The 20,498-nt window shown below is 34.3% G+C and overlaps 1 protein-coding gene across 2 annotated transcripts in view; it reads left to right on the plus strand.

Moving 5' to 3' along the window:
• The window catches only part of LOC106101935 (netrin receptor UNC5C-like), a 93,429-nt gene that overhangs the window by 51,501 nt on the left and 21,430 nt on the right, over nucleotides 1-20,498 (plus strand). For both annotated transcript variants that reach the window (XM_013281332.1, XM_013281323.1), the window contains exons 3-6: nucleotides 2,716-3,285; nucleotides 9,816-10,015; nucleotides 13,669-13,747; nucleotides 18,941-19,114. In XM_013281332.1, the coding sequence (XP_013136786.1) occupies nucleotides 2,716-3,285; nucleotides 9,816-10,015; nucleotides 13,669-13,747; nucleotides 18,941-19,114 (1,023 nt within the window). The remainder of the gene's footprint in view (nucleotides 1-2,715; nucleotides 3,286-9,815; nucleotides 10,016-13,668; nucleotides 13,748-18,940; nucleotides 19,115-20,498) is intronic.

The following is a 20,498-nucleotide window of genomic DNA, read 5'->3' on the forward strand; positions in this document are numbered from 1 at the left end:
AAAAAAAAAAAAAAAAATAATTCGAATTAACTCAAAACTACTGCTATTTGTAATTATATTAGAAACTGTCTGTTGCCCGCGACTTCGTCCCCGCAATATTAAGATAAAACAGTAGTCTATAATATGCCCGTCTAGATCAGCTACCTTTAAGTGAAAGTCCCGTAGATGTCGATCCAGCGTTTCGTAAACTACCTGGAACCAAGGCGGCTTGCGGACAGAGAGACAAAAAAAACGACTTTCGTTATTAGCAACGCAAAAAAATCATCTTCTCGTAATCAGAATTTTTTCTTTTAATGTTAAAAACAGACACTCCCATTTTAATATTACATATAGCCGATTAGATTTAATACCGATGTAATATAAATGAAAGATTTAAATTGTCTGCTCCAGTTACTGGCATCTATTATGAGGCAAACAATGCAAATTTAAAGATCATTTATTATCCGGCTGTACATTCCACCGCTGAAGTGAGCCGGGCGTTGATTAAGTATTTCCCATCAATAAGGACCTTCTCTATCGTGACTTGTATCGATCGGGACCTTAATTACCGGAATGCCGGACAAAACGTCGGCGTCTTTGAACCGTTCGGCGACGGGGCGACGACGGGGCGACGATACCAATTCGATGAGTTTTCGGTTTGTTTTTAGATCTCGTTAGCGGTCTCGAGAATTCGAACATTCATCAGTCCAAACATATTTCACTTCGTGCCGCGGTGATATGGCATTTATCCATTTGCATTCTCAGATTTCCTCAGCCGGTCGGATTTGAAATGGTATTTTAAAAGTAAGAAAACAATCTATTAAACCAGCTTTCGATTGTTGGAATTCTGTTGGTGATTTGATAGAATTTCTTTTCAGATGTTAAATAAGGAAGGGTCCTTAAGATTTAGTATTAGATATTAATAATTCAAAACATTGAACATGTTTGATTCAGAGAAATCCGCAGACTGTGTAGAAGCAGGAGCCGACAGTCGGGACAGTCGGGACAGTCGGGGCACTGACATTTATTTACATTTTACAATCGCATCGTGACGTCCGTCCGCTTTCGTTGCGCTTCTTGTAATAGCGCATAATGTATTCTCATAACTTCAATTTATGCATGCGACTTTAGATCTTAGATAAGCTAGAGACGAGACATAATAGGGTGCACGTAGCCGACTTTCGAGTTAACAAGCCGTTTTGAGAGTACACGGGATTTCGTCACTTACCAAGATAACACTCGTAACAGTTGAAAAGAAACGTGAGTACTTCAATCACTTAAAATCGTAAATGGCCGCTGATTAAAACTAAATAGATATCTGAGTGAATGTAGATATTAGATTTATATATTTAAATGAAGTTTGCGTCGATGAAGAAATCAAAACGAATGACTTACTGAACTTAGACGGACCAGATTACGATGGATATTGAAATACCGGTTATAAATCTAATCGAAGTGCTAAAAACCAATTAAAACTGACGCCACTCGATACGATAAAGTGATTACACAATTCAAACGGTAATACGTATTCGACACGGGATAAACATGACTTTATCAAACGTCTGCTCGGAGCGCCAGTGACTCAGGTATTCATTTATAATTGATTTTACCTGCGTCAGTATAACAAGTGACACGGCCCTTGTTCCTACGTTATTGATTGAAGTCATAATAGAATAAATCTCTTCACTTGGTGCTTGTTTGTTTTCAAAATATCAAAATGGAACTCGCATAAGTCTTGGCAGCTAAGCTTGTAGACGTTTTATCAGCGATATCCGGTCGTAATGTATGAGCGTTTGTGGCAAACTTCGTGAACTTACAACCGTGTGATGAATTTAGGTACATTAATCGAATATGATTCACTATTTACATTATATTTTGCAATTACTGTTTATAAAATATACATTGTTTTAATACCTTTACATATTATAGCGAGTAAAATTTATTACAGTAACAATAACAAACGGCATCTGAGTTTAAAGCGTTCTCTCCACTCGTCATCGATTTCTCCAAAAGTCCGCACCTGGTTTGACGCCTCACTCGCGCCTATTTACACGCAAAACATAGATATTTGGATATCGTATACCCTACTTTAACAACTCGTCTTTCTGCTATGGAAAATTGGACCAAAATGTTTTGGTGGTAAGATAAAATTTTCATTGGGGTTTAAATTTAAAGCACCCTCTGCGGAATTTCGCTCAGGAATTGTTATCAGAACATCAGTGTATGTTACTTTTCCAGCGGTGTTGACAGTAATACCTCTAGGATTGTATTATTATTCGTAGCGAGGAATAGCACTAAAATAAGCCGCGACTCGCACAGAGCGAGGATAACTTAATTAGTTTCACTTCCGTTCTATGTGTTTCTATTTCCGTTTCGTAGGGACCGAGAGCTATTTCCTTCAGGAATCTATTTTTCCTTAATAAGATTTGTTTTCGAGAGCCGTTTTTCCCATCCCGTGGTTACAGATGGTGCGTAGACAATTTTAAATTCCTTACATTCTTTCTGCCATGTGCGATATATTTATTGTTACTGTTAATTAACCTTATACTGCCCTTTCGTTGAATTTAATTAAAAAACAATAAAACGTAGTAACACGGCCGTAGTAACACGGCCATAAATTAGTTTCGTTCGAATAGTAATTCAAATGTTTTAAAGTATAACTCTATATACTTTGTAATTTTATGATATAAAATTCAATGTTGATTCTTCATATTAATCTATTTTTTTTTGTTACAGAGACGTCGAGTTCAACGGAGGCGGATCACATCACAGCCGCTCCCACTCCACCGATACCACTGCGACCTGAGTACGCTCACCCTGCGGGAGCCGAGGCATTAGATCCTTACAACTCTGAGAACAATCACCCAGCACCTAACCATGAAGGTTATTTAGAAGAGGATTACGATCATGAATCTCACAAGGACGACGACCACGACAGTCGAGACGACGCAGACGAGCTACCATCGCTCTCCGGAGATCATTTGTTACAAAGTTCAACAGATGATCTACCAATATTTCTATTAGAACCTCAGCACGCGTTCGTAGTAAGAAACAAACCAGCAATGTTAAGATGTCGCGCAGCCAATGCTTTGCAAGTATACTTCAAGTGTAACGACGTGCGATCTGTCGCCAGCACTCAGTTCGAATTCGTGGATCCTCAAAGTGGTGTCAGGATTGTCGAAGCGGAGTGCAATGTGACCAGAGACCAGGTCGAGGAGTACTTCAGTGAGGAGTTCTCATGCACTTGCTTCGCTTGGAGTAGCAGAGGAGACATTCGCAGTCAACCGGCAATTGTTAAACTTGCATGTGAGTATTGAACTAGATTAAATATTTGTTTAAAACGTTCAAACTTTTATCGTATCGATAAATGAAACTTGTCGACTTCTTCGTTTAGAAATGTATGTTTTTATTTTATGTTACCTTTTCGGTTTGATACAAATATACACCAACATCCGAGTAATAAAAAGGTCGATCAACTGTCATTATGTAACGAAACTGTTTTAAAACTCCCTATATCCGCTTCGAATTGGGCGCCGAGCAACATTTCATCAAAAGTCATAATTTGAGTGAGCTTCCGTTGATAATTATAGACTAACCCAGTTCGACGGCCGTTTCTATCCATTCCAATTCGTAGACAAATATTTCTTTAAAATTCTCTACCTAAAAGAAACTCAAATGACAAATGAAAACTTCACACACATTGTTTATACTAAACAATGTTAAGATATTAACGTAACTAAAAAAAATTAAGATCCAAAACATGACCTTTTAATCATAATAAAAACAGTTTTCGCAAAACCCGACCGAGACTCATAATTTTACATGTTAAAACTCTTCATGAATAAATTAAACGATCTATAATTACTGACCAAAAATTATTATTACAATCGTTACAAGGCAATCCTATTAACTTCGAGTCAATTATCGATCATTCAAATATGGCAATATTTGATTTATTTTCTTACAAGCCGTCAATCATTGTATGTAAATTCGAAGGTGTAACAACAAAAGATGAATTGCTTCAATACTCCACAAAATCGATTACTGAGACTCGATTAAATTCAATGTTCCCGGGAGGTAAATCTTCTGTGCATATTAAATAAATGTCGGAGAGACCGTTTGTCAGATTTATGTCGGACGTTTCTTAATATACGGCGGCGATTAGCAGCTACGTTCAGTGGAGCAACTCGTGCTGTATTGAAATCTATGCGATATACAACAATATGGAGTGTTGTTGTTTTATTATTTACAACGATTGCTCTATCGATTAGATTTTAGAGATAGTGAGACCAGTTACTTCTGGAATTAGAAAGGTGAACTTGAAGATGTTTATTTCTCTAACATCAGATGGCCTTGTGGATTTTTACTTGATAGAAATCCATTTTAGAGTATACATTATAATCTTTTTGTCTAATAACGAGTAACCAAGAAATGCAATATAAATAGACTTTTAGATTGCCAGATTTATCTAAATAAGCTCCTTGATATGTGCTTGCTGATTTTTTTTATAATATGAAGTGGCACACGAGCAAGCGGCAACCTGAATCCACCGAAATGGAAAGTGAACGCTGCCCAAAAACATCCGCAATTGAAGATGCGTTGCCTACCCTTAACTGACGAAGGAGGAGACGCATATAAAGAGAATGTTTCCCCTTCCTATGCGTCTCCTTCACCGTCAAATCCATTTTTCCCATCCTTTCCTCTTAAGAAAAGGATGGAAAGGGAAAGGGACTAGGCCTCATTACTTCTGTATAGTATGCGAATTTTATCATATTCTAGTTAGAATTGTACGTAGGTACATAATTGTTTATCCTCAATGATATATTTATAGAAATACTAAAGTATTAGTAAAAATAAATACGCATCCTTTGGAGCATTCAAAGGCGGCTTTGTACAAAGACAATAAAATCCCTCGCAAGAAGTAAATTGAACGAGAATCAGAATAAACACGCGGAGTTGAAACTCATAAATGTCTAAATATACTCGAAACAGAACAGAGAAGCGCGAAGCAAGTGAGACGTTCCCACTTCGTCCTAATTGCGCGAAGCAGCCGTGTGTAACACAAACGGTTTAAATTCTCCTTCTGACAGTTTTAATTGTTCCCTGAGAGCTTTAAATACACTCACAAGTGGCATCTATGCCGCTATTAATGTATGTACGCGCGGTATCGCAGTGTGCGTAAAAGTGTCACTTCTAAGTCTCCTAGTCGAAGATTTAGAGCTACCCACTGCGTTTAAATTGTCCCTTAAGTTATTATCCGGGTACTTTTTAATGGATCGATGAGCACGTGTTATATTAAGTATACGTGTAAGCCGTGGGGCGATGGTAGGGAAGAAGTAATGTTTCTTTTATGAGATACTACCTTTCGCCCGCGACTCTGTTCGCTTGGAATTAAATGAAAAAGTGCGTAGCTTATGTGTTCTGCCAGACTATCCTCTATTTCTATGTCAAATTACATCAAGATCCGTTCAGCAGTTTAGGCTACAAAGTCTAATAAACATCCATCTAAACTTTCACATTTATAATGTTAAATAAGATTACGTAAGTATTTTTAATTTAAGAAAGATGTTGACGTGAAAAATTTTCTTCCAAGAAATCTAAGATAATATTAAATACCTCCTGCTCCTACTGTTCATTATCCTCGAGTATTTTTAAAAGGTTATCCTTTAAAGTTACTAGTAAGAAGCCATGTCTAAGCATTTCGCATGTTCCCAAGTTGCAAGGTTCAAGCAATTCCTGCTCGCTTCAGTTCCGTAGATACGAATGTACAGGAAATGAAACGTAGTCTGGTTAATTTATTGCTCTATGAAAACTCCCCTTTATCATTCATGCTCACTAACATAGTAGAAACCATGATTTCTACGATTCTTAGTTGAACACTTTTAACTGCAGTATATCACTGCGCTCGCGACATGTGACTTAAGAATCTAAAGGTCTTTTACCGTCCATTTGACTGGAAAACTGAAAACTATTTAGCTTTGTGAATTTACTATAGCTTCTCTTGTAAATCGTACAAAGAGGTTATCACTAACATTAATGAGAACGTTCTCTTAAGATCAAATCATCGCATCACTAACAAACCTCAAACAAATGACATCTATTACGTTACGAATACAATCTCGGAACTGTCAGGCAAATATTCATAATAGCCGCTGATATTTTGCTCTGTCGGTGACCTTTAGCGATGAATTTTTGAAACTACATGTTTACTTACAGCCGTAATAATTGAAATAGAAAAGACTCTAAGTTCCTTGTAAAAATGCGTTATTTCTTACTGCAACGTTATGTAATGTGTATTGAAAAAATTTATCTCACGGGCGGCACTTTTGTAAAAATACGCAGCTGCTGTAATTCTAATTTATAAGTTAGAATAGTGTTGTGACTTGAGACTAATCCTTTAATGTCGGCGGCATTACGCGCCATCTGTCCAGCATTTGCTGTCCTTTACAACGACAGCGCTGGAATGTAATCACTTATTATAAATTAACATAAGAATTTTAAACAGCACTTAGTACAAGATGTTTGTTATTTACATGACCAATATGTCTTACTTGTTCCTGGCACGAAAAAACTAAAGCTCTTTTCATTTCTTTGTTAGAAATAAAAAAGTATTGTTACTGAAACTATAACATTGTGTAATTTATAGTAAGAAGTTTTAGAGAAAAATAGTCAATCGTTGGCTGCGACATGCTTCTGTTATTAATCACAAGCTGTTGCTTATGACTTCGCCCGTGTTAATTTTAAAAAATAGCCTAGGTTACTGATTGATAACGTAGCTTTTAATGGTAAAAGAGTTTTTGAAAATGGCCCAGTAGTTTTTGAGTTATATCAATACATACAAAAATACAAATTTTTCCTCTTTATAATATCAGTATACTCGTAGTTATAGATGACAACAAGAAGTTTCGTCTAAACATATGGTATCGTGACATTAGGTCGCCTTGCAACCTTTTACTCTCCATCCTCCCATATATCAGTTGGAGCACGTTTAGAGTAACTAATGCACCGGTTCGCGCACTGCAAAATGAACGTTTCAACTGTGAAGTGGTCTGAGCGAACGCAGCCATAAATCTGGTGAATGCTCGCTCCATTACCCGCCCGTGCCTTGCCCGCGTTTCACTCGCGCCTTACCCGCGATGCGCTAAGACGTGTTGGTTTTATTGTTCACCACTGCGGTAGTCGAGTGAATTTCGAAACATGAGGTTAGCGCTCTTATAAAACATATGGCTTTATAGGTTCAAATGGTATGCTTTTAGCTTACAAAATTAAGTTGGTTATATTGATTTAGTATCTGTATTTTATCAGTAGTTTAATCACCATTGATGCTGGGTTGCTGCAGTTTCAATTTATTTTATCACTAGCTCTCGCCCTCGACTCCGTTCGCGTGGAATTAAAAAAAAAACAGAAGTGAGTAGCCTATGTGTTCTTCCAGACTATCCTCTACATCTATACCAAATTTCATCGAGATTCGTTCACTCGTTTAGGCTACAAACTCTAACAAACAACCATCCATCCATCTAAATTTTCGCATTTATAATATTAAGAAAGATTGCCTAATGATTCATTAGTGGTCCGTTAAATTATAATTAAAAGGAGTATAACTCAAGTTACGTAGTTCGGAAACGAATTTCAAAAAGTTATCGAACCAAAAACACTAACGAATGGTTAAATATAGCTGGGAAACTGGCCATAAATGATGTGCAAGGACACTCACTGACGTTAATTAGCGGCTGATAGTCCCTTAGTGAAGATTACATTTGTCTATTGTGACTAAGTAACTATTAAATGACTGTGATAGTGGTTTTTAATATTGGTTGAATTTTATTTATGACCGGATGTAGTTACCGTTTGATTTATTTAAAAGTTTCGCTTTCTCTATGGCCAAGAATAGCAAAAAAGTTTTTCCTTTCATGTAAAATCTTTCTTTGTTTTAATAATTAATTGCAGTAACAAAGTTGTGATTTATTCGAACACCGAGTGTTGAGATATCTTTTTTCGTGTATTACCGTAAATCATAAGACGCAGCTGCTTTGGAACCATTTTTCTTACCTACATTATTCAGTTAAATTATGAATTCATTTCAGTTTTTTCTGAACATTAAGGTAATTTTATGATACATTTATGAATGCCAGTAAAGAAATATTGTTATTGCTGAATTTCTTTAGTGTGTTTACTTGGTTAGTCTGTAATTGCGCTAATTAAGTTTCAAGTTTAGAATATCATGACTTTTTTATGCTCTTTTAGCGATTACCTAATAAATTTAAAAACTTTAATGCAAGTGATTTTAATATGTCATTTAACAACTAAAGAGAAATAAACAATTAGAAATATGTTAATAGCATATAATAGGCTTTTAAAGCCTCATTCGTACGGTACTTTGACTAAAACATGAGGCCTAAAGTTACGTAGTATTTTACTATAATAGTTCAATTATTCCATCGCATATGCGATTAGTCGATAAACGGCTAAATAGCGTTAAATTGTTTAATGAAAGGCAATTATAGGTACCTAGTGGGCCGAGTGCTCGTTGTACAACGACATTGTGGTTACGATTTTTTATTAGGATTGACATGGGAAGACAGGAGGCAACATCTGGTCCAATTTATAAGTGATCGCGGGAATGTTTTGCAATCAAGTGAAGAACTATATAATATGGGATGTGTGCGCAAACGAATTTTTAACGAAACGAAAGATTGCAATTTACACTTAACTATATAACTAATATTAAAAATGCGCAAGTTTAGATGGATGGATATTAGAGTTTGCCAATTAAACGGCTAAACAGATTTCGATTATATTTTGCAAAAATGTAGACAGTATGGGAGAATACATAGGCTACTCACTTTTTTGTTTAAATTCGACGCTGTCGGAATCGCGGGTGATTGCTAGTGTTCTATAAAAAATAAACGCGAAATAAAAAATCTTTCTACCTACCTCTATGCAATTATACCGAATACTATATTCACAAAATAATTAAAACGCTGCCTCTTATTACTTAAACTTTTAGCGAACCGAGTAACGAATTATTAAATTGCTCCAATAGCAGCTATTATTGAATTCATTCGCAAAGTTTGGCTTTTGAGAATGTCTCGATTATTATTGACGACTGTCACACGAGATCCGAGCACGCTTTTTATTCCTTAATTAAATTCGATATGCGGGCCATCGGCTGCTGTTATATTAACAGTGACGTCTCAATTATATTCCACGTACGAAGATATTAATTACTTTTTCCACCCACACAAATATGTCAGGTTGTTGGCATGAACAGGAAGATGGTAGCTCAATGTTTTTTTTTTCGTCTTCAATTTGCAGTAATGAGGTTAATAACACATTCAAAGACAATAACAAACTACACTAAACGTAATTTAACTGTTTTTTTTTTATAATACGTTTATGTCCGGGTACCATAAACACTAACCAATGGTTAAATGAAGTTGGGACTTCATTTAACCATTGGTTAGTGTTTATGGTTCGATAACTTCATGAAATGCGTTTCCGAAACACCTAACTGGTGTTTTACTCTGGTGACACTTAGGTCAAACTAATACTAATCTATAGTAATATTGAAGAGAAATGATTTGTAATTTGTATTTCTGTATTTATTGGAATAACTTAAAAACTACTGAGCCAATTTTGAAAATTCTGTCACCGTTAGAAAGGTAATTTATGACTTACGTAGGCTGTATTTTTTTTCACGCGGACGGAGTCGCGGGTAAAAGCTAGTCATAAAATAAAGAAACTTCAGCAACAAAACAATTATCTTACGATGTGTGGATTTGCTAAAAAGTAAAACTTCGTAATATATTTACTTTAATATGGCATATCTTTTACAGATATAAGGAAGCAGTTTTCAATGTCACCATCGCCAACATCAGTGGAAGCGGGGCTTACAGCATCGTTGCGTTGTTCACCGCCAGAAGCAGTACCGCCACCTCGCGTCGCTTGGCTGAAACATGGCACACCACTGCAACAAGACCACAACGTGGTTATATCGGCTGAAGGCAACCTCGTCATATCTAGAGCTACGTTACAGGTGTGTTTATGCATTTTACTTATGTACAATCGCGGAAATCCGCGGTGTTTACATTTAGAAAAAAATGCCTTGTTCATTGGCATCACAAACTCCGCCTCTTTACAAATAGCTAATTAGATAGCAGTGAATGGGATGAAGTGTAAATAAAATGTAATAAACTATCCGACTTTTTGTACAGATGCGTTTATAAGCTATGTTGTATTGTTTTTTGTTCCGCGACTCGTCTCAAAATGTTCGAAAGTTGTATCTTTAAGAGGAACATCGCCAGTTTTCCTGACTGTACATACATGTTAAATTGCACTGGACTCTTTTTTAATATTTAGAAGTTGAGACTATTCACAATTACTGTAATTAAGGTCTTCTTTTTTAGTTCTTGTTGGTTGCCTACTAAATAATTTCTCAAGGGAACCTTTGCCGTGTTAGGATTTGCTAGTATCAAAATTGATCCTTATTAAAAAACCACATTGATAACATCTCGAGAAAAAGTTATTATTCGATTAAATGGAGATTGAATTACATTGCGATAAAAGTCACAGTATGAAAGGGAGGCAATAATTACTAAAAAGATATACCTTTTGTATCGTATAATTATAATTGACACATGACATTTAGTTTCGATACCACCCTATGTTATACGCCCTTCGCCCTCACTCTATGCATTTTACAGACAGCTGGTATTATGATTGATTTGTTATTTCATAAAAAAACTTACATAATGTACTTGTATTGAAATTTTTTAAATCCTTAAAAGAATGATATGGAAGTTGAAATCGGGCGCAATTTAAGACAATATCTCAACCACGTGTCGGACACATTTAAAAGTATGCATTAAATCTTTCCCGTCTTTGTTCATAAAATTAATGGGAATATAAATCATTATAACAGTCAGATTATCATTAACGAAACCACAAGAACAAACAAGTGATAACGCACACGTGTAAGAATTGGGTCTTGTCCTAAGCTAAGCAAAGAGTTTCAATTTAAAAGCATGTTCAAGCAAAACGTGTCATTAATTCTTAAGACAAAAGGACGTTAATCCCATGCCCGGCGAATTTATTAGTCATTTGCGTGAGTCACATCCTTTAAGAAACGTGTTTCATTTGGCGACATATCAGAGTTTAAGTAAGGGTTTGTTTTGCAAATGATGTAATACATGTAATACTTACACTTCCTGGCGCCTGATTAATTAATAACTGCTTTCTTATTATTTAACACTAAATTAAAATTATGAGCCGCAGTTTATCGCAAAACATTCATTGTTAAATGTTCATTATCGTAAACTGCTATAAAATGGCGCTTTATTTTGACTAAAAATGTAAATTTTACAAATTATCCAATGATTACTAACACGCACCAGTTAGGTTAATGTAATCCTTTTTTCCTGAGCTACGTGCCCAGTAATTTTAATTAGATTTAGACGCACGGACGCTTTTATAACGCGCGTTAAAAAACCGTCGAAATGAACATACAAGAAGATACATTTGCTCAAACTTCTACGCTTTTAAAGCACTACCTTTTAACGTGTAGTGTTGCAATTTCAGTTTTAGGTGAACATAACAAGAGCGATTTTAAAACGTCCATCGCCCCGCGAATCGACGCGTCAAAAAAGCGCTCGTACAAATGAGCGTTAAGAGACGTCAATCCTCGGCTCGTTACGCACAGAAGCGTAGCCATCAGCGGCCGCGATCGCGACATCTTGTCGGCTTGTCGCGAATTGTTTGTTTTATCTGGAAGCGACTGCGACTAATTAGTCGGGTTGGACTGACGTTTATTAATTGCGACACAAGTCACCGCGTTGTCCTTTTGCGTCCATCGGCGTACTCTTTCAAAGCTTCGCCCCGTCGTTGATAAAAGCACAAGCTTGTGTCCGGGATTAAATTAATTCGGTACATATGTCTTGTTGACAACAACTCTTACTTTGTTTTTATATTTTTGTTATCAGTTGCACAATAATCTTGATTACAAGTAACTCTTTAATATTTGGTTTCTGAAGTTAATATTTATTTTGTTATTACCTATCGATTTATTAATGTTAAGTCATTGAAAGAAACACTCACGAAAGGTAGCTGGGAATCCGGCCATAAATAGGCTTATTTAGTAATCTATCTAATACCTTAAGAATTTAACATTACGAAATATTAAGGTTTATATTTCCTTTATATAATGTTAGTATTAATCCTAAGAACAAGAGCGCAGTGTTTGCATTGCGTCTACCACAGCCATGATATCCATAACCGCAGTATCGCGGCTTCTCACTCCATCTCCGGTTTCCGCTGCACGGCGTTTACTAATTAGCCACTAAAGCCAGACATGGATTAATCGCAGACACTGTCAGTCGCGTCTCCCTCATTGTAGCCTGGAACATTATCTCTGAGTACAAAGGTGTTGGAGAGCGTTCTTAATTAAATGTAATGTTTATAATCATGAGTCGTGCGTCGTTTGTATTAATGAACACATCCTTTGTGATTTAAAGTAGCAAATTTAACTCGCGTTTTAAAGACCACCTACTTGTTGATTATAGGGAAGGAAACGCTTTGTTAAAAAGCTTACTGTAGATGTTCGTATTGTTTTGTAAAATTATTTGCAATGTCATCGTTCATTGTTCTGGTATTCACAACTTTAAGGATATATCTAGTTTATTATGTATTCTGCTGCTCATTTGCACCTTCTGTAATAGAAATAAATTAAATACATTTTTCTCATCGATCTCAAAAACCCAATTAATAAATTTAATAAAACATTCTTGTAGAGGTCTTAAGGAAACAATTATACATATATTTTCATCAGAAATTAGTTATTATTAGTTGATAGCTCGTTACATTTTAAAATGTATATCATTAGCTAACTATGGCCAGATCAGGCGTAGGCATGCAACAGGATACATTGACAACTGCTATTGATTCAAGTCTAAAGTGTACTGAAGACCGAAAGTTTGCGAAAGATATGAAAAAAAAAACTTATGAACCATTTTTAGATAAATTAACTTAAAATTAATCAATCTTACAGTCAAACTATAGGCATTGTTTTAACCATTTTTCCCCTAACTGTAACAAGGAAATAAAAACTAAAAGGAGTTTTTCAGATGTGGAAATAGATCAAGTTTGTTACGCAAAAGTTATATAAAATGTTACATTACATTAAAACAATTTATAAAAAACTAGCTGTTGCTCACGACATCGGCGACTACGTCCCTGTCAAATTAAAAAACAATAAACGCCATAGCCCAAGTTATTCACAGATAAATTACCTTTCTAATGTTGAAAGAATTTTTGAATTCTGTCCAGTAGTTTTTGAGTTATTACAATACATACAAAAATACAAATCTTTCCTCTTTATAATATTAGTATAGATTGCTTCTTTGTTTCGTTGCATAAATTTTGTTATTAATATGGTAATCTAACGGCGTTTTTTATTATTAACAATCAATTAACAAATTCTTTACCTTTTCATTTCATCAATTAACAAAATTGAACTTTTTGTTTAATTTCCATAAAACATGATAATAAAATTGCGTCACACGCCAACTTTTGTATTAACCTCATTCCGTCTACCGTTAACGTTAAGGAATTTCAAATATGAGATCGTGGTTTTGTTTATTACAAACAAACAAATATCGTGATAATTGTATATTACACGCAGACTTTTGTTCCCAGGACATGGCTAACTACAGTTGCGTGGCTGAAAATATCGCGGGCAAGAGAGTCTCGGAGCCCGCGCTTTTGACGGTTTATGGTGAGTTTAAAATAATTACTTTATAAAGGTTTGTAAATATCACTTTGCATGACAATTGTACAAAGGTGAAATTTTGTTAGTTTTTCTTTTGTTTTGCGACACGATGTTTTTCATTGATTACGATAAGGTTAGGAACATGTCGATTTTTAAAACACTATAAAAAAGTTCACCTAAGTATGTTTATTTTGAAATGCATTTTTGTTGCTGTACTTATTTTTATATATAGTTGAAATTTCTCTTACATAATGAGTTTTCCTGGATAACCTTTGCCCGTTTTGATTGCATTTACATTACTGTAATAACTCGTAATAATACAACAATAAATCGAATGATACCGCAGGAAGGCTTAGACAGTTTAATGCTGCGTGCGCTAACGAGCCTTAGACATGGGTTTCATTTAATTTGCGATTTATTGGACGGCGTCGGGTCTAGTGCTATTTAATGCTTATTTCACCCTCACTTGTGCATAATAACTATCTTTACTTCAAAAGATCAAAGGGCACGAGCCGATGCCTTGCAATTATAGCAGTGCGCCGGCGCATGGGAGAATCATTAGGGCGCTGCGATCGCCCACGCCATCTTGGAAATATGGCGCCTCGCTAACTGATTACAATCACCACCTCCAACTTGGCATGGCGGACTAAACCGTTTGTTTCTTATTAATAGTCGCGAATCTATACTATTATAATAAAGCGTAAACACACACTTCTTTGTTGCCTAAGATGTCAGCAATTACAGCATATTTTTGAATAATTCTTTCTTTAATGAAAAGCCTACACTTACGTCACGCTTTAGGCTATATATTTTCACGCCATTCAACTTAGTGAGTAAATATTTTGGATGAAAACCTTAATGAGGGAAAGAGACCATAAGTTGCTGCCAACATCAAGGAAGCAAGATTGTCAAGGTTTGCAATGTCATGTAATTTGACATTTGCTATTGATAATTTAACAAATGTAAACAATGAAATAGAATTTTCAAAATTCCTTTAACATGCATAAAGTATGAGATTAGATAATAAATATGCACACCTAAAAATAAACTATCGCACAACTGTGTAGTCACGCTTTGATTCTTACGAGCTTATAAGGTACATTACTCGATATTTAGTTGTCCAACTTAACAGTTGAATGGGCTGCGAAACAAATGCCAATCGCGCAACAGTTTGGTTGACAAACTATTTTATAATCTCTAATAGTACCGAATGTAATTGTTTGCTTTATATCCGTAAGTAGAAAGTTGTATATCGTAAAAGATTTAACAAATAAAACTATTTTTAACGGAGATATGTGTATTGATAAACTATGTACAGAAAGAGAGAAAAAAATGATGACATCGACAATGTGTTCTAATTTTAAATAATTCAAATTCTTCTTCTTTTCTAATGGCTTGAAACCTAAAAACGTAAAAACTCCTTGAACATGTAAATAGGTAAGGAAATAAAATGATTAGTGAGGCAGTGCAGCGAACACTCCACTGACGTGATAACGAGGATATATTGTCCAATTCGCATGTAAGCGCTACAACTGCCATAGAACAAACACAAAGGGCTCGAAGCCCTCTAATAAACGTAATTGGTCTCAGCTTGTACCCGCACTAACTGTTCCAATTAGAACCTTCGTTTCTAGCCGGAATTGACAGAGTACACAGTTTCCCGTACCTCATTTACTCCCAGTTATAAATAAAATGAAATGTATTAATATTTCAAAATGCCCATTACATTGTATCAGTACAATCAATAACAACTATAAACTGTTTTTTTTACTAAATACTAGCTTTCGCCAGCGATTCTGTCCACGTGAAATTAAAAAAAAAAACAAAAGGAAGTAGCCTACGTATCCTTTCAGACTATGTTCTACACCTATGCCAAATTTCATCCAGATGTGTTAAGCCGTTTGGGCTATAAACTCAAACCAACAAACATCTATCCATCTATCTAAACTTTCACATTTTTAATATTAGTATGAAGTATGGCGAAGTAAATAATAAACTGAAAATTACTAAGCTGATTACAAAAAAAAATCACTATTTGAAATCAAATTTTTTTTATTTCAATTTCGTGCGGTCGAAGTCTCAAGCAAAAGTTAGTATTTTAGCAACACAAACAACTTGCGATTATCGGCAAAATGTCAGCTTTCAATAAAATTCGTCTAGTTTCGATTTGACATCGCTATCCCTGTTCTTTTACAGGTGAATAAAAGAGACAGCATTAATACTGTCCAGGTGTTTTAGACATATGTTTAAAATTGTTTTCTTACATTGACTCCATTAGTGTTATTTAGAGAGCTTCACCTAATTCCCCATCATCTTGTTTTCCCATTTGGCCATACGAATTCCGAGTTTTATAGATTTCCCTCTGTTAGGAACATCTTTGTTTATATTAACAGTGCTTTAATGGGTTAATAACAAAACCCTAACGCTAATGGAGCTATTAATTTTTATAGTCGAGAAAATGCTTAAATTTGGACCGCGGGTGGTCGTTCTGATCGTAATTCTGAGTTCTTGTAATCAAGAACAGCAAGTTGCAGTATCCGTTATGTTCTAGAAAAAGACGTAATATCTAGCAAATGACAATAGTATCAATAATTTCGATTAATTAATCTTTGTTTTGTAGTTAAAATTTTGACAATGTTAGGTGAAAGAGATTGATAATGAGATTTTGTTTTCTAGAAATAGCTTTGTTAAAATCAAACTACTAAATAACCTAAATAATTACGTTTATAACTAAAGAGTTGCAATGTTCATAGTGAACTGTCACTTAAGAGTCTTAAAACTGGTTTTAAAAATACTTACAGTAAAATAAACGCATTTTCAATTTCCAAAGCATCATGTGTTTTAACATAAAATTTACGTGTTCTTTTAGCGTCCCATATGTTCCAACAAAAAACATCTACATTTATACCAATTTGCCCCTTATAGGCATGGCAGGGCTGTGAAATCTGACAATTTATAACCGTTAAGATAATGTAATGTTGCCCATTACCAGTAATTTAGGGAAGTATCGGCTATTATACAACATTTTAGGTTATCCCTGGATACTTGAGTAGGGAAATTATTATGGGAAATTATGGTATTATGTAAAGTTTTTTCTTTATAATATTTTAACCTTGTCTTTGTACTTTATCATGCTTTATGTAAGACTAACTGTTGGTCGCTACTTCGTTCGCGTTATATTATAAAAACATGTGAACAATGAAATATAAAAAAATACCTATGAAGCTTACACCATAGAGTACTCTAGATTTTGTTTTATATCTGTATCAAATTTCAGAATAATCAAGTAAACATTAAAAAGTCGATTCAATCTATATCACGTGAACCGTAAATATTTCCGGGATCAAAAGTAGCCTATTTGTTCTTCCAGATTATGCTCTACATCTGTCAAATTTCATCAAGATCTGTTCAGTTGTTTTATATTAGTAAGATTAGTTTAAAATAAATATATTTCATTATAAAAACCTAAACACAATTTAAAAAATGTTAGAATTAAACAAAAAAACATTTTTTTTTGTTCAATTCTATTTTTACATATTTGAATTTTTGTCAGACTAATTCTAAATAATTTTTATTATTTCCGACATCAATTAACAAAATAAATAAAAATGATTTTCTTTAAAAATACGTGTCCATTAATAATTACAAAAATAATTTTAAACACATTTTTAAATTATGCTTCATTTTAAAATACACAAATCTTTTTTAATACAAATGTTTAGCTCAAAAAAAAAGATTATTCATTTTGAAAAATAAAATATATTTTAATTATAAGTGGTAATAAAACATTTTCATTTACAATTCTATTTCTTTTTTACTTTAAAATGTTTTTGTTAATCCTTTCTGGAATAAAAATTAAATAATTACTTATTGGAAAAAATGTTGTTGAAAAATAAATTTTTAAGTAAGTCGTCTAGTGAGCTGGTGTCGATGTTAATATGGACCTACCCAATGTTGGTAAAGAAATATTTTGCATGTTTTACTCCCATTACAAACATAATAACAATTAGATTTCTAGCTTTAGCTTTATTCATTTTTCTTCCTAGAGGTGTATACCTAGGAAAAGAAAACAAAATACTTTCGAACGCACTGACTAAGTCACGTAAATTAATTAAAAACACGAAAACAACGAACGTGTAAGTTTATGAAAAAATAATAACCCTGCCGACCTGACACAATAAGTATTGCTCTTTCAAACATCACTATCAGCCGTCATATTTAAATTCATTGCCGTCTTATCCATATCTTCTTTCACGCAATCCATTGACTCTTTCTTCGGTATTATAAATAAAAAAAATAAATTGCAAATTCCTAGTATTGTAAAAATATTATAATTTAGTATTATTTGAATTATATTTTAATTAATTCTGTAATTCTCTTGCCATTAAAGCTATTATCACGGAGTTACATTTTTGACTAAAGTTTTTTTAATTCCGTGTGGACAACACGGAAGCAAAATAAATTCAATTTTAATATCTATTTAGCCTTTATATCAATTGAGGAGAAGTATACGTAAGTTCTGCCCAACTATCAACCATTTATTACTGCAAAAGAATCATTTAGAAATCAAATTCATTATATCTTTGAGTCGCATAACAAAGTAATTAATATATTCTAGGCAGAGCGCGGGTTAGGCCAACACGCCAACTAGCATGTCCTGACTACATGCATGATCGCAGCCATAGATATATATTTGTTATGTTCTTTACATTTGCGTGTCCGATATTTATTCAGCCTTTTATTTAAACGTCGAATTAATTACATCAACGGTTTTAAGGTTAATTAATAGCTTTAAATTGAATTTGACACGTCGTTTTCGGTTAACATTGGAAATGTTCAGGTGTTAATCCTTTGCGATTGGATTAAAAAAAGATTTTCTTGTTGAATATCAGAACGCACATATTTTAATTTACGAATTATCTTAACTCTTACTATTATCTTTAATGCGAAAGTCTAGATGGATGTTTGTTAGAATTTGTAGCCTAAACTAATGAACGGATCTCGGACACCTAGATTATAGTCTAGAACATAGGCTACATATTTTTTTAAATTCCACGCGGACGAAGTCGCGGGACAAAGCTAGTTATTAATATTTCATACACACTATTATGTAAAAACATTGACCTCATTTAGCATAACACAGTTCCATTGTTAACCCTTTGACGCCATCTTAAAAACTCTATTTCTCTGTGTGCATAGTGAACGGTGGCTGGTCGCCTTGGGGTCCGTGGACACAGTGCCGCTGCGGAGGGCGCGCGGCGGGCGGCCAGCGACGCACACGCACCTGCACTGAACCACACCCGCTGAACGGCGGCGCCCCCTGCCAAGGACAAGCTGTACAAAGAACCAACGACTGCGTACCCTGCCAGAGTGGTAAGTCATTTTAAACTCTATTCTTAAGGCCATAAAGCATAAATTAAAATATTAATTTAAGATTAAAGGTTCTTTTGATTGTGTAAATAATACATTTTTAATTTAAATTGGAAATTGTTGTCATCGAACTAAAATTATTTGTGTAATAACGTAAAATATTTTTTAATGCTTACTCTATGAAGATGGATTTATGGATCTCCAAGCATATGATAACACTCAGCAATTGTTAATCGGTAAGTATAAAACAAAACAATTACATAACACGGTATTAAAAAAAAACAGTTAGTGAAGACTAAAAGATCCAATGGTAGTCAAGTTCAGTTATAAAAGTATTTTTAAAGTGAAAAAAACCCCATAAAAACACTAGCGCACGTGCCCGAAATCCTTACAATTCTACCACACTCGAGTGTCATAATCTTTAAGTTCCATCTAAACTATAAAAATCAGGCCATTTAATTTACAAAGGGCATAAACCACACATCAAAGGCCTTTAAGTATTTCATAGCAATACTAAAATTACCGAGTACTGTACAAGGAAGTTGGCTAAATTGATACGCTTTGAACGAACGAACTTCGTGAATGATGAATGACAAAGAATGATTAGGATTAATGAATTAGTTCCTGAACGGAACCCGAAAAGATCGAAATAAAACATCAAAAGTTTTTTGACGTTCGAAATTTAAATTAATAATTGCAAACAAAAACTTAATGAAGATGACTGTTTTAAGAGGAAATTATATTATCGTAAATAATTATTAGTTAAGAAATTCCTTTCAATATACCTACTCTACATTTAATGTTAGATAAATTTCTTTTTTCATTTCCACTGTTTAACATTTACTAGCTGTTGCTCGCGACTTTGTCCGCAATAAATAAAAAAAATAAAGGACATACCTAATGTAACTAACTGATAACGTAGCTTTTTTAATGGTGAAATAATTAGAATCGGTCCAGTAGTTTTTAAATTATATCAATACACGAAAATCCAAAAAATCCAAATCTTTTATTACAATGTTAGAATAGACAAATAAATCAAAGGAAGACTTATAGTATTAACTAGCTTTCGCCCGCAACTCCGTCCGCGTGGAATTATAAAAACAATAGTGAGTATCCTATGTGTTTTTCCAGACTATCCTCTACGTCTATGCCAAATTTCATCAAGATCCGCTCAGCCGTTTAGACTACAAACATCCATCCATCTAAACTTTCGCATTTATAATATTAGTAAGAAATAAGATAAGATATACGACAATATGCTACACGAAGTAAACGAAATAATGTTTAAATTCAAAAAGTCTCGCGTCGCATGCGTTGCCGGGCGGATGCACTGTGCGCGAGTCCGGGTGTTAAAGCTATGGCATCGAGTGCGAATACGTGTGTGAAA

This window comes from Papilio polytes, unplaced genomic scaffold (genome assembly GCF_000836215.1).
Source record: "Papilio polytes unplaced genomic scaffold, Ppol_1.0 DF824303.1, whole genome shotgun sequence".
Lineage (NCBI taxonomy): Eukaryota > Metazoa > Arthropoda > Insecta > Lepidoptera > Papilionidae > Papilio > Papilio polytes.